Here is a 13812-nt window from a genome sequence, read left to right on the forward strand (position 1 = left end):
AACTTAATGAATTGACTCTTTTAAAGTGCTTTGAGAGAGGAAAGGTGTTTTAAAAGCACAAAAGGACCATTAATATCAGATGTCAAGCTGAAACAAAGAACAACTGTGCTGCTGGTGCTTTCTTGATTAGTCAGGGTACCCCAGGTTGCATTATCTTGTTTGCAACCGTGACAGAAATGTGATACCAGCCCCTCTTTGGAAAAGTAACTTTTATTTTTTTGAAGCCATGTGTTTCCAAGGATAGAGTAAAGCTCAAAAGCCATAAATCATGCCCAGATAAGAATAATCTCAAACAATAGTTAGTTTGTAGCAGGATGTTGCTTGTTCTGTGATAATTGCTCAGCGTTTGAGGCAGATTTCCCATTGCCTGCTCAGACACGCCACAATGTCCCGTGCCAGCTGCGGTTCTTAGCATTTGAAATCTGAGCATGTTAAGACAAGTTTCACATCTTTCCAAATACTACAGTGATGTAGCCCCTGAGCTTTCAAGGACTGTCCACTTGTGGTCAGAAGACACAGTTGCAGCACAGAGACCTGCTGGCCTGACCAGAGCTGGGCTGGGTAGCGATGGTGATGGAGGTGTGGCAGTGCAGACCTCCAGAGGTGACTCAGCTTTGCTGCCTTTCAGCCCATGAGCTCCCATGTCACTGTGACCAGGGGTGCACTGGAGATGCTGGTGGAGCTGGGATGTGGGGGCTGCTGGGTTAAGGTGTGGGGAAGCTGCTCTGCGTGCAGGACCCCCAAGAAGTGCATCGCCGGCCACTGTGCAGCACTTCACAGCTAAGATGGGTCAGAGATGAGGCCACGCAGAAGGCATGAGACAGACAGCTGTGGGGGACAGCTATCTCATCCCCAATGCTTGGGCTGCACTTGAGAGCTTCTGCCACCACATGTGACTTCAGAGGCTGCTGGGGACCTTGGCTCCCCCACGCTGGTGCCCCCATCACCCCACCCTGGCATCTTCTGGGACCCGAGCTGGCTGCTTTCCTGCCTTGACAGCTGCCACATAGTCCAGGAAGAGTGCTGGAGTTGGGACAGGGTCTCAAGAAGGAGTGAGAAACCGGGTCCACATCTGGCTCTGCAGCAGGAATGGCACATTCAAGTAGGCAGAGATGCAAAGTTTGGAGAGCATCCGCCAGCTGCTGTCTGCCTGCTGGGAGCAGTAACCTGGACTTGAAATCCCAAACCAACAGCTCTGAGGTGAAGAAGGGACGTGTAAAACACCACTGACTTCACCCAGCTATACCCACACTGACACACAAAACCTGCCTTTCCTTTTGAACAAAGCCAGTGCTGCTTGCAGGCAGCCTCTCTTTCTCCACAAACCAGCTGTGGCCTGTGAAGAGTGAAACAAGGAGTCATTCTCTCTCTCCACTCATCCCACCGTGTCTCCACTTCATTTGGCATCCCCAAAAATGCCATTAGCATCATTGCCAAGCAGAATACCACCTGGTCTGGGTATGCTGGTCTAGGACGTGCATGCACAGCTTGTTTGCATTGAACACAGCCCCTGAGCTAAAGAAACAACACTCTGTTGCAGCCATGAACCATTCAAATTCCCTTAACCCCTTGAATCTGTCGCCCCCTCCCATCTCAACCTTGCTGCAGGCAGCGTGAGGCAGAGAGGCAGAGCTGCCATGTTGAGTAATTGGGCTATCTTCAACCCAGGACTGGCCACCACCAACACAGAACTGCTGCGTCACCCGTGGGGACAGCAACACTGACTTTCACACCCCTGGGACTCCTTACAGGATGCTATGGCAGATTAGGGATCCACAACCAACCTGGTGCTGGAGGGAGGGACAGAGGTGGGGGTGAAGGGAAGGATCCGTTGTATGTAGGACTCCTAAATGCCTCTTGGGAGTCCAGCCAGAACAAATGCTGCTGAGACCGAGAGCCTCCCTCCTTCAGGCAGCTGCATCAAGAGATCCAAAGCCCCTCGAGAGCCCAACCCTGGGGAAGGGCAGCACCCCTGTGCCCAAATCCAGCAGCAGCAGCTGTGTCCCTGTGGTGGTTTTGGCCAGGGTAGAGTTATTTTTCTTCATGGCAGCTAGTATGGGGCTATGTTTTGGATCTGTGCTGGAAACAGTGTTAATAATTCAATGTTGTTTTATTATTGCTGAGCAGTGCTTACACAGAGTCAAGGCCTTTTCTGCTTCTCACCCCACCCCACCAGTGAATAGGCTGGGGAAAAGCCCAGCAAAAGGCTTTGCTGTTAAGGGCTCAGGTTGAGCTTGGCCACGCTGGTGCCTGCAGCTGTGACAGCCATGTGACTTCTCCTCCTCTTACAGTGGCAGAGGCCTCTTCCATGAGTGCTGCCATTATCTCCAAGTGCAAGTAATTTGTTATGAGTATCCTATTCCCTCTGTCTTTTCTCTCCTGGTTGCAGGACTACCTGCCCTGACATCCCTCAGGCCAGCTTCACTCCCAGCACATCACTGAGAGTACCAACCTGCCCAGGGCTGGCTACGGCCCCACTCTCACTCTACCTCCAGGTAGGGGCTATGAAAACACCAAATCACCACATGTGAAAGCAGCAAAATCCCCCCTGTGCTCCCCATGCATCTCCTCTCCCGTGTCCCTTCTCTATAAGGATGACCCTGCCGCCAACCCTGACCAGTGGTAATGGCAGAGCTGCTTTTCTTTTGCCCTAGAGGGAAGCCCAGGAGAATCATTTTTCCCCATGGAGGTGTGCTTTCAAAGCAAGCCTTAGAAGGATGGTTGTGGTGTTACTCATCACCAGCCTGGGCATCATCTCACAGAGACCTCAGACACATAAATAGCACTGCATGCGTGGGGAGCTGTCAGCTCTCAAGGGAGGCAGGGCAGGCTGGCAGCTGATTCAAAGCCAGAAGTGTGATGCCCAGGTGCTGCTGGGCTCTGGAGCAGGCACAAGGGCTTCAGGGCTGAGACATTCAGAGGCTTAGACCTTCAGGGAATGCCATGTCTTGAAGCTTCAGGGCTTAGGCCTCCAGTGGTCACCAGTAAGCAAGGAAGGGCTGGGGGAAGATGACCTTGGCATGGCTAAGGGAAAATGTTTTTTCACCAAGCAATAGAAGAGGCAGCAGATCTTTCCTGACAGCAAGATCCATGCAGTTTCAGATGCCTGGAAAGACCAGAGGACTACAAGATACACTCAGTCACATCCCCTCTGTCGGTGGGATCCCGCTGCAGTAAGCAGTGCAACCAACAGCAGGACCTTGCTCCCATCCCATCCCCCTCCCCACTGTTTCCCAGACCCAAATCCTTGCACCCTTGCCTCCTTCTCCTTTCTCCGGGTCCCAGAAAACCCCCTGTAACTAAAATCCTCCCCTCACCACCACCTCCTCCCTGGCAGGGATGGGCTTCTGCAGAACTCACTGCCAGTGCATAAGTCTCAGTGTTATCATAGCCAGAAAGAAATAACCTCATACCACATTGAGGGCAAATCTTCCAGAAGAAGCATCTTGGCATGTACAAATCACAGAAACTTTTGTGGCCTGCACTGATAAAACCCAAACACTTTACAACACACAGAACTTGAGTTACAATGGTGGCAGCCCTCAGCGACGTTACCTCAGCCCTCCCTGTTACACCCCAGTTGGTTCATTATTATTAATGTCACTACAATAAATACCAGAACAAAATTGACAGCATTTGGCCACATATCTTAAAGCATTGCCTCAGTCCTCCTTCACTCCGTGTTTCAGCAGCCTTGATTTCCATCCGTATCAATCATCAGAGGAGCCTTTAGGGACAAACCGTTTGACTATGTGACCAGCCAGGTAATAAAAGCCGTGCAGAAGTGCAGCTGTGGCATCTATGACCAGTGAGAAGGTGCCCCCAATCCCAGTGGCCATGTCTCTGAGGACGGAGGGAATGGCACAGATGGAGTGGTAAGGGAAAGCCGCAAGGTGAAGGACAAACCCCACAGGGATGCGCAGGATGCTGTAGGTGAGGGACACCACATCTTGAACAATTTGCAGGAAGCCCAGGAAGATGTTGACGATGACCCTCCCCACATCATAGGGGATGCTGATGAGCACCATGCTGATGGCTTTAAGGTAGGACACCACCCCGTTCCACAGGCTATAGACTCCATCCAGAACTGTACCACCAACTCGTTTGATAACAAGCCACAGAAAATAAAACACAAATTTCACCAGCTCCACAAACACGTAGATGAGGAGTTCCAGAATTTTGATGAAAGGGGTAGCAATGATGCCAGCCACTTTTCTCACAAAGCCGCTGTCTTTGGCCTCCTGGTTGTCATTTATTCCTACTTGCTCTCCAGAGCGGATCTGACTGACAGCTTGCAGTATTGCTTCTGTTTTCCCCTGGCTTTGATTGTCTTCCCCACAGCTGCCCTTGAACAAGTGAACTCCTGATAGAAGTTGCTTCTCCAGCTCTCCCACTGCAAGGTCCACCAAGCTGTTTTCATCATTCATTTTTTTCACTAGTCCCAGGGACCACCCCTCCGGAGCATCACAGCAGGCTGCCAGCCAGAGGGTCTCTGGCACTGACACCTTGCCTTTAACTCGGACGCTGGAAGGAACTGCACCTGCAAGGAGATACAGATGATCCTTCTTGGAGCAGTGAGGGACCAGAGCTTGCTCCACTACCCTCCCGATGTCTCTGTGCCAGCTTTTGCTCAGAGATGGGCTCAGAGGCACGGCGTTCGTGAGCGTGTAAGTGGCCATCTGGAAATCCTCCTCATTGAGCAAGCTGGGATTGAGCAACCCTCTCTCGTAACCAGAGCCCACATAGTCTGAGGTCAGGGCTTGATTTGCACCAAGGTTGGCCACAGTACCAACAATATTGGCTTCATGAACCATCTCATGCAGGTCATTTTCTGGATCGTCTATCTGAAATAGTAGAGAGAAGAGTTACTGGATGAAATTTGCTTCAGACCACATTCTGCTCTCCCTCCTTATTTTCCTTGCAGTGCTTCAGAGGAGCATATGATCTACTTGGCTACCCTGACAAACACATATGTTTAGGCTGCAAGGGATGCTTGCAGCTCTCCAGTCTGGAACACAACACAACACAGCCTCCAAATCCTGCACCAAGCTGCTAACTTGTGGTTCTCTTTCTAGAAAAGATTTTTTAGACCAATAGATGGCTTGGTTTAGGACAACGTTCTCACCTCATACAACGGTTCATTTAAGCACCTACTGTGGCACCTTAATTCAGTCCCTCTAAACTACCAAATCCAACCCACGGAGAAAAAAAACATGGTTTATAAGATGCCTAGAGAAGTCATTTACTTCTCACCACTGATTGTGTAAGAAGCCAGAATAAAACCAGGCACCATGGCAGGTGACCTGAACTTCCCTGCCTTGAACACAGACATGGCAGTGAGCTCCTAGGGCTCTCTGAAGGCTTGTCATTGATAGTCTGAACCTCACATCATTAAGAGTCTGAATCTTGTCCTTCACGATGTAACATGGGCAAGGATGCCATCACCACAGGTCCTTGATGGAATCTGTGCTACTTACTCGTGTCCACCATTCCCATGCTGCAGAGCAAGAGGTAGCAATTGCTGCAGCAAGAATTTGTCCTGGAGTTACGCACAGAGCCATGCACAGGGAGGTAATGAGTAGTGGGAGCAGGAGCACTAAATGTCAGGGTGTGCTCAGGTCTTTCCTGGGTGGCTGCAGCTCTATGTGCTTCTTAGACACTCCTATTGACACTGCCTGCAGCTGCTCCAAGGGGGTGTGCCAGATTGTCATTTTCTCCCCCAAATTAGAGGGTGACCATGTTGGTAGTAGCTCAGGGGTGGCAGACAGGCTCCAGCAGTTGCTGACTCCTGTCATCTGTTTCTGAGGCTGTGGCCCTCAGGTTCCAGTGCTGTGCTGGACCAATTAACTCTGCTGTCTTTGCTCCTGGCCTACAGACTGTTTATTGCACTATATAGTATGTACTTTAGAGGCACCTATGGCAAACAATTCATTTTCTACCTTAGATCACTCCCCGGTCATCCTTCCCCTTCCCTTGGCCATCCTGCAATGCGCTTAGACAGTTGTCCACTTACATCCTTGCAACCTCACACAGAGCTTGCATCCTCTCAGAGCTGCATCACCTTCTCACAGCTCTGCAACAGCTTTTGCGGAGAGTCAGGTGAAAGAGCCATCGCCAGAGGCTGTCAGCAGCTATCCATCACCCTTGCTGTAGGACTGAGCTCTGGCTGGCCTCCTGCAGCAGCCAAGCCCCTGCGGTCCAGGCTCAGGGCTCCCTCTGCACTAAGGCTGGTCACAGTGCCAACGCAGGCCACTGCAGAGGGCTGCATTACCCCCATGTCCTGCTAGGAGGTTGCTTGCACTTCATTTTGAAGCATCTGATTGCTTCAGGACCAGAAGGATCACAGCAAGTTCTAAGTGCTGATGCACAAGTAATAGCTTTTTCTAAATACACCACTCAAAAAAGACTCATCCTGTGCTTCTGCCTTATTCTGCTCCTCTTGCTCAGACACCCCAAAGTCATGGGCTGCAGCTGGCTAATGAGGCCAGACATCTTGCATTCCACAAAATCACTATCCCTTCCTGCCCCCCAACCCATTTTCCCTGTTCTGATGAGATGGCAGTGTTGTGCCAAGGGACAAGGGATGCACCCGGTGCATTTAATCTCACAGTATGGGTGGTGGGGGAGCAGGCACAGGGATGAAGCTGCACTTGGGAGCAGCTCCCTGTGTTATGGCCCTTTTGAGCCTGACACCCTTGCAGAGACACTCACCCCTTCTTGTTCCCATGGCAGCACTGCAGCCCCTTTCCTGCTTCAGGACTCTACTGCTGTCTCGGCAAATGAAATGAAATGGTGGAAGAGGGCTGAGGTGCCACACCACAAGGACATGTAGACCTAAGATGGGTCAGCTCTGTCTCCTGACAGAGATTCCCAGCCTACATGAAGCAAATGGTATAAACTTCATTTTCTCTCCTTATGAGCTGATGCATGCAAACCTTGAGGTGCCTGTCAAGAAAATATGTCTCTGATTACCTGTTCAGCTGCAGGCTTTTGCACAAACCATTGAGATTGTTTAGGCACAATTAAAAAAGAACATGATAAAAATGTGGTTGTTCATGCGTAAGGCTCTGACATCACCGAGTTATGCTTATAATAACTCATATTATGGTTTGTAATAACTCATGTGTAACTGAGGTTTTCCTGCCTACTCCAGCTCAGCCCCAAAGGCAGCTGTCTCTGACACTGCATCTAATCTACATTGCAACCTACCCTTCCTCACTGCTTCAAAAAGTTTTTGGTTTGTGTCACTGCCAAAGCATACCTGCATTCATGGAGTCAGCCATAAGCCACCTGTTCAAATAATCTGAAACAGCTAAGGGCAAGATCCAAGCAGACAGGTAAACACCTCATCCATAGAATGGGGATTTAAAAATAAATTATGCATCTGAACACCTGTATCGTTACAATATTGATGTGTTTCAAAGTGGGAGTTGCACTTTCACAGAAGGAGTAGAAGCAGAGGGGGATTAAAAATTTGGCAACACAGCTATTAGAGCAGGTAACTTCCACCAACTTTGGCCATTCAACAGTTTAGAACACTGTTACCTCCCACCTTCCCCACCCTAGCACCATTCCAGGTGAACTTCAGCATCCCACTCCCCTCACTCTTTCCTCAGTCACACTTACATCTTTGATTGCTGTGGACATACTTCATCTACCTTTATTACAGGTCCCAGGGAGGAGGCACAGTGCATTTTAGACCCAGGTTTCTGTTGTACGACGTTCACATGAGTGGCTCTAGAATTACCTGTTTCTCCTGACGGTCTACCAAGAGAGCTGGCAAGAGTAGCTCAGAGGTAGCTAGAGCTGGGCTATGCAAATCCCACCTTGGTCATCTGGCTGGTGGTTAGTCATCAACCAAATGAAAACACAAGGTGATTCATCCAGCTTGTCATACATAAGGATAGAAAAAGCAACTCCAGAGTTTTCCACCTCTCTCTAAGCTATAGAAAGAGTCAAAACCATAGGTTTTCAAACAACTGAAATGAGATGAGGTGAAAGCCACCTAAAGGTGACTTGCTCTTAACCCCTAGGAAATCTGTGGCAGAGCAGATTTTCAGACCCAAGCCTGAGAGAGTCCCATCAATGCCCTGCTCATTAACCTACCTTGCCTGCTCTCTAATTTTTCACTAATTGCTGAATTAATTTGTTGTTTCCAGCTGCCAATCGGCAGTGGGTGGCACTAACATTCCTCACACTTCTCACCCAATTACTGCCCCTGTGCTACATTTGGCATTTGTTTCTCAGGCAGACATTCCTGAGGAGGTAGGCATGCACTGAGTGAGATGGTGCCCTCACCACTTACATCATTACCCAAAATAAAAGCATGTGGCAACCCTGAGGCCCCCACTAGAGTGCAGAGAGCATTTTTATAGTGTTTTCTTTCTGCTTGCTGTGTCTCTGTATCTCCATGTGCATGCACATAGGCATAACCACATGACACTGTGCAGCTGAGTCTGCTCATACCCAGCTACCCCGGCCTTGGCAAGAAAATTACCCATAAAACAGGCAATATAACCTCATAGGGCTATGCTGCAGAGCAGGTGTTGCTAAGGGTTCCCTTCAGCAGCCATCTGACCTTTCCTAACCATCTGACCTAGTCTTGATAGGAACACACATAATGACCGCAAAATCTTTTCCCCACTTTCTCCTCCCAGACCTGGTGTGGCGGTATCTGAGAGGAGTGTAGATACTTATTTCTTGAGTTACAGGAAATTTTTGTAGTTTGGATTTCTTCTCCTTACAGATTCTTCAGACAATTATTTTTTAGTGGTTTTCTGTATCAGACTGAGGTTCCTTCAGTGAACTGCCAAGCTGCTACCTCCTACCTCTGAGACACCTGGATTTCAGCAGTGGGTGAAGGGGACCCATTAGTGTAAACTAAGAATGGACGCACAGCAACCCACAGGGATGGTCTGGAGAAGCCAGAGAAACTAAAGATAACACCTGGCCAATTATTTCTGGGGCTGCGGTACGGTTTAGAGGCAGGAGACACAAGGTCTAGGTCTCTGGATGGCTGGCAGGGATGATGACAAAATGAGGGGTGAAGAAGGATGGAGCAGGGAGGGCAGGGGATCCAGGTAGAGGGAAGAGCTGGAGAACTGAAGCTGCTGTGGAGGGGCTGCCTGCTGCTCCATGGTAGGAACGCCTTTCAAGCCTGCCTGGGCAGGTCTGGTGAGTCAGACCATGGGGAGCAGGAGTAGATATGGTGGCTAGAGGTGACAAAGGGCATCAGCAGCTGAGGCAAATGGGAAAGGATCTCATCTCTGCTGCTTTGCCTTGCTGCCTTCACGGCACTGACAGCAGATGCTCACTCGCCTAGGTCCTCTTTGTGCTTTAAAAACTCATTACTCTTCCTCAACTCCATAATGAAAGTCTACAAAAAGCTTCCCTCTGTTTTAAAAGGGCAAGCGGACACCTCCCACAGCCACTGTGAAGTGGAAAGAGAGCAGATCAAAAGGCCCTTGGGAACTCCTGCAACTCAAAACCCAGCCCAGAGAGCAGAGAGACAGTCCAAGGTAAAGACAGGGACACAAGATTTCAAGTCTCCACTGACTGTGACCTCATGGTCTTAGTATCTCATCACTGCACACGAGGAAAATGATCATGGCAGCCACTCTCTTGGCACAGGGGTGAACTTTGATTCAGGCTACATCCAGCACCCAGCAACCGAGGGCCCTGCTCCCAACACACTGCTCTGATACTGCAGCCATTCCTTCCCTGATGAAGCACCCTTGCCTGCTGCCAATCTTTCCTGACCTCAATAGATGGGGGTAGCTTGATATTTGCTACAAAATTCCCCATGATCACTGCTGAAAAACTTGAAACAGGGAAGAAAATAAAGATAGGTAAAGCATACCTGTTCTCTTGGGACACTGGCAAACTTTTAAGGATTTCCTTTAAATTTAACAACCTGAAGGACTTGCTTAAACATGCCAAGTGTCAGGGGAGACAAAACCACTGAGGCTCCGGGGGAAATTAATTTTATCCTGCACACTTCTGACCTGACTGAAGCCTGCACGCTCCAGGACACGGCAACTCATTTCCCTACCAGAGTCTGCAACACAGGGACACAACAAAAAGCTGCAGCATCAGTTTGGTGAACCGCAAATGGGTGTTTTATCCCTGCGCAGCGAAGCTAGAGAGCTCTTATCAACACAGCGATCACGCTGGCAACAGAACAAACTTCAGCTTAACACTGCGATGTTTAACCCTGCTACCCACCGGCAGTATCAGTGCTCCCTGCCCGTGATAGCTCGCTGGGCAGGACAGGCACATCAGCTGGTGTCAAAAATGATTTTCCTCTCCTCTCCCAGCTTTCATTAAAAGCCCCGTGGGACAAGGAACTATTTGCCCGCTCAGTTCCAAGTACAAAAATAAGCTCTGCTCATGTTAAATTAATACTGAAAGAAGTTCAACAAGCATTGCTCCTGCCTCCTTTGCAAAATCCTAGCCCCAGCTTCAGCCCTGAGGAAACGATCTCCAGGATCATTTGCTTTACAGCGAAGGAAAAGCTGACCTACCTGAGGTTCAACCAGCCAGTTCTCCTCCTCGTTTTGTGCTGCCTTTGTATACTTAAAAGCTGAATAAAGAGGGATTTTGTCCTTAGTACTGTAGAGGGTTGCAAAGCGTGGCTCTTTGTTGTACTGCTGACAGATTTTCACGTGGAAAGGCTCCGTAAATCCTTCGGGTGGGACTTGTCCAGAGAAGAACATGTTACACTCGGCAAAACCAGTTTCATCATCTCCAACAACTCTGCCCTGGGAAAAGCCTGGGAAAACTGAGATGCAAAGCAAAAATACAATTGACGTCTTCATGGTCCACTCCCTGGAGCTGAGGGAAGCCCCGTCTGCCTCCACTGGGTACAGCAAAGGACCAGTGCTCTGAGTCCATGCGGTAGCGAAGCCAGAAAGCGTCTGGAATTTGGGTGTAGCGTGTGAGGGAAATGAAATACGAAACCACAGCCAGTCCCTTCGGGGAGCCAGCGCTTTCTGCCGGCAGCACGTTGTGAAACCGAACGTGCGCCAGGCTGCGCTGACACACGCTCTGGATGCCAACTGCCTGCAGGAGATAATGCCAAGCAACCTGAAATCATCAGGGCTCCTTGGGAAGAGGAGGGAAGCTTGTGTGGGGCCAGGGCTGAGCAGCAACGGCTGTCCAGGCTGGGGCTCAGCGCCGGCGGGGGTGTGGTGTGCTGCATTGCAGCAGAGTCCCCAGCAGGAATTTTGGCTGACGCAGCCAGAAATCTCCCTGGAGCTGCCAGGGGGATGCTGCAAAGTCACATTCACCACCCCGAAGAAAGTGTTAGCTGCCCTCTCCAGCCGTGAGCCTGGCTAAGGGAGAGGGCGAGGGAGACAGGTGGTACCGGGTACCGGCACTGCTGGGAACCCACTTTGCCCCTTTTTGGGGTGTCTGTCACCACTGTTGCTGCCAGCCATGTGCTGCTAAGGCACCTGGGAAAGGCATTCTCCTCCTGTCTCTCCGGGAGTTGTAATGGGCATCCAAACCCCTCCTGTGGAACAGCATCACCTCACCTTGGCAGACCTTCCTGCAGGAGAGATTAACAAGAGGCAGAAAGATGAAGACACTCGGATCACATACACCTAATCAACACCCACCTCTGAATATTTTGACCATGCCTATAGAACTAGCAAAAAAAAAAAAAAAAAATCTACTTAAAGGGAATGAAACCACTCTTCTGAGTTTATGATCAGGAGAGCTACTTCTGGGTAAAGGCTGTATTCCTTCAGGGACTGGGAAAATAAATGTTTTCAGAACAGTGAGGATGGAAAGGAGACTACGGAGCAGTTCTTCAGAGTCCAGAAAATGTGCGGTTTCCCACCCAAGAAGTTAGATATGATCATATGTGTTGCCAAAAACCTTAAAAAATCCACAGGTTGCTTTTAGACAAAGCTGGTTTATACTGTTAAAGTGATTTCCAGGCAAAAATCTCCAAGTGCTACCATCCCACAAGTGCTTTGCAGATGAGGTAGGAGTAGTCCATATTGCACATGACGAAATGGGAGAGCGGATGGTTAAAGTGCCTGCCCAAGGTCAGAGATGGAGCCTGTAAAAGTGCTAAAAATAGGTTCGACTCTAAGACTATAATTTCTCTACTCAGTGATGACTTCTAGAAGTATCAAGGTAAGGAAATACATCTGCACCTCTTGGTGTGGTGTTATCAGCTGGGGGAGACAGAGATGGTCTAGGCAGGCTGGGGAACAACAGGAAATGTAGTAAGTGGGCTTGGTTTCGATCCAGGCAGGTGCATGGTCACCCAGCTCTGACAGAAAGAGTTAGTCATGTTCAGGAAACATGATGGAACTAAAAGCACAGACACAGCCTGTCCTGAAGACAGCAGTTCCAAAAGGCAGGCTTAAAGTTTCATTTTGCTGGATGTAAAAAGGCTCCTGGGAAATCAAGAATTGAAGCTAAACCTTATCTATTAGATGTTTGTCTGATCCCACTTGCAATTACCTGGGCAGCAGAGGAAAAGATTTTCACAAGCATGGTAAGCCATGCTCCCCAGGCGAACCTAGGCCAGGCGATGCCTTTAAACACCCCACTCCAAGACTGACATGCATTACCCCAGGACAGACATGGTCCCAATGCAACAAAAAGGCAGCATAAGGTGTCTCAAGATGAGCATGACAGTGACCAGCATGCTGGGCAGATTGATGACTTCCACCAGGAAACACGGACATCCTGCCTCTGCCCCGGACCTGCACATCAACCTCCTCCCTCAAAGCAGCACCTCTGTCTCACTGGGATGCACAGCCCCAAGCTGTCTTCCGAGCTTCAAGGGCTTCTTATCTGCTTTTTGGGAACTCTGAGCAACTCTTTCCCTTCAGGTTGTGAGGATGGGGTCTGTCTGCCTATTTAGCTCTGTATTTGCCAGCAAATGGATAAGTCTTGACTTAGCCTGAAGAGCATGAGCCTCGGGGTCTCAAATCCTATGAAGAACGGGTCTCAACTCCCTACAGAACAGGTTGTTGGGCACTGGGATGGGCTGCCCAGGGAGGTGGTGGAGTCCCCATCCCTGGAGGTGTTTAAGAGTCGGGTCGATATAGTGCTGAGGGATCTGGTGTAGCTGGGAACTGTCAGTGTGAGGTTAATGGTTGGACTAGATGACCTTCAAGGTCCTTTCCAACCTAGATGATTCTGTGATTCTGTGAAGAGCATCAATGTGAAAGCCAGCATGGAGCTCTACTCCTCTACTCACAATCCCATTTTCTCTCCAAGCAAAGCCCTTCTGCAGTTTCTATCTAATTTAAGGTAGCTGTTATGACCCTTAAACTTGGAGCTGGATATTTTTTTCTGGTTTTGCTAACATCCATATTACTGAAGAGACTGGCTGTCATCCTCATGGCGTGGCACTGATAGTGCTGGGAAGATAAAAGGCCAAAGGACTGTCCTGCCCTGGGAAGATCACATTCTCAGCCAAGGGATCACGGACAGACAGAGGAGTCAAACACAATGAGATGGAGTCAATCAGAGGTTTTGATTAGACAGTGCTCCAGTAGCTTATCTGCTGTCACAAGCTTTATCTATTCCCTGTATCACAGGGAATGATGGCTATAGGGACTGATGCAAAAGTGAATATTAATATCGGATCCAAAACAGCCCTGAGGCTGTTGACGTGAGCAGAAGGAATCTGGGAAAATGCACATTGGGTTGGAAGCAGGCAGCATGAGCCAGCAGCAGCAGCATGGCCTCACAGGGGCTGCCTCCTCCAAACCCACAGAGGTGTGACAGTGCAACAAGCCCAGCAGTGTCAGCAGTGCAGGCCAGCACCTTATGTTTGATGTGGTG

The 13812-nt window shown here is 49.5% G+C and overlaps 1 protein-coding gene across 1 annotated transcript; it reads right to left on the reverse strand.

The window, feature by feature from the left end:
• Nucleotides 1–202: 202 nt before the first annotated feature.
• Nucleotides 203–11174, reverse strand: ENDOD1 (endonuclease domain containing 1). The gene is made up of 2 exons (XM_074917012.1): nt 10524–11174; nt 203–4844 (listed from the first exon to the last, which is right to left on the reverse strand). Exons 1-2 carry the CDS (start codon nt 10815–10817, stop codon nt 3711–3713), a joined length of 1428 nt encoding a protein of 475 aa, XP_074773113.1. The 5' UTR covers nt 10818–11174; the 3' UTR covers nt 203–3710.
• Nucleotides 11175–13812: the final 2638 nt, after the last annotated feature.

This window comes from Athene noctua, chromosome 1, assembly GCF_965140245.1.
Source record: "Athene noctua chromosome 1, bAthNoc1.hap1.1, whole genome shotgun sequence".
Taxonomy (NCBI): Eukaryota; Metazoa; Chordata; class Aves; order Strigiformes; family Strigidae; genus Athene; species Athene noctua.